At 66.1% G+C, this 1,141-nt stretch overlaps 1 protein-coding gene across 1 annotated transcript; it reads right to left on the bottom strand.

The window, feature by feature from the left end:
• Nucleotides 1–50: 50 nt before the first annotated feature.
• On the bottom strand, nt 51–974 carry LOC103583507 (formin-like protein 5; the record flags this gene model as incomplete). The annotated part of the gene is made up of 2 exons (XM_008564804.1): nt 51–509; nt 561–974. Coding segments are annotated over 2 exons (873 nt in total), but the record flags the coding sequence as incomplete, so codon positions are not given.
• Nucleotides 975–1,141: the final 167 nt, after the last annotated feature.

Consider the following 1,141-nt stretch of genomic DNA (forward strand, 5'->3'; position numbering starts at 1 on the left):
TCATGGATCCCCGGGGGGGGGGTGATTTTATTAGGGTTCAGCCTCCCTGATCATCCTGGCTGCTTGGATCGCGGCGGCGGCGGTGATGGGCGGCCCGAGTCAGGGTCCCAGGTGGCCGGTCTTTTGTAGGTGTTCAGGCTCCATGGTCGGCCTGACTGCTTAGACAGTGGCGGCGGCAGCGGCGGTGGGGGCGTGGTAGTCTCGGGTCCCCGTGGGGTGGGGAATATTTTTGGGGTGAAGGATCCCTGGTCAGCCTCAGTTCTTGGACGATGAAGGCGGCGGTGGGCGTGCCCTGGTCTCCGGTCCTGGGGGCGGGGCTTTGGTTTCGGTGAAGGCTCCCTGGTTGGCCTGCATGCTTGGACAACTGCGGCGGTGGGCGGTGTCGGGTGGAAGGTGGGCGGCCTGTGTCTGTAGTCCCGGGTGGGGGGAGGGCTTTTGTTGTGATTCAGGCTCCTCAGTAGAACTGGCTGCTGGGGAGGCGGCGGTGGGGCCGGTGGGCTGTCCCGTGTCTCGGGTAGCCGGGGTGGGGCTTTTCTTGGGGTTCAGTCTCCCTGATCGGCCTCGCTGTTTGTTGGTGGCGGCGGTGGGCGGTTAGCGGTGTGCGGTGGACGGTGGGCGTCCCGTGTCTCAGATCCCGGGAGGCGCCTTTTTTTAGGTTTCAGGCTCCCTGGTTCTCCTGGCTTCTTCGGCGATGGCGGCGGCAGCGGCGGAGGGCGGGCCAGGGTGTACGTGCCCCTGGGGTGTGGGCTTTTTTTGGATTTCATGCTCCCTGGTCGGCCTGCCTGCATGGACGGCGGTGGCGGCTGTGGCGATGGGCGAGCACGGGTCTTGGGCTCTCTGACGTGGGAGTTATTTTTGGGGTTCTGACTCCCTAGTCGGCCAGGCTGCTTGGACTGCAGCGGCGGCGGTGGGGGGGCCCAGGTCTCCCGTCTTGGGGGCGGGGCTTTTGTTTGGGTGAAGTCTAACTTGTTGGCCTGAAAGCTTGGACATCGGGGGCGGTGGGCGGTGTGCGTTGGGCTGTCCCGGGTCGCGGGAAGTCGGGGGTGGGGATTTTGTTGGGGTTCAGTCTCTCTGGTCGGGCGGGCTGCTTGGACGGTGGCGGCGGTGGAGGTGGGCGGTCCCGAGTCTCGGGTCCGCAGGT

Source organism: Galeopterus variegatus, unplaced genomic scaffold, assembly GCF_000696425.1.
Source record: "Galeopterus variegatus unplaced genomic scaffold, G_variegatus-3.0.2 Scaffold23680, whole genome shotgun sequence".
In the NCBI taxonomy this organism is placed as follows: domain Eukaryota; kingdom Metazoa; phylum Chordata; class Mammalia; order Dermoptera; family Cynocephalidae; genus Galeopterus; species Galeopterus variegatus.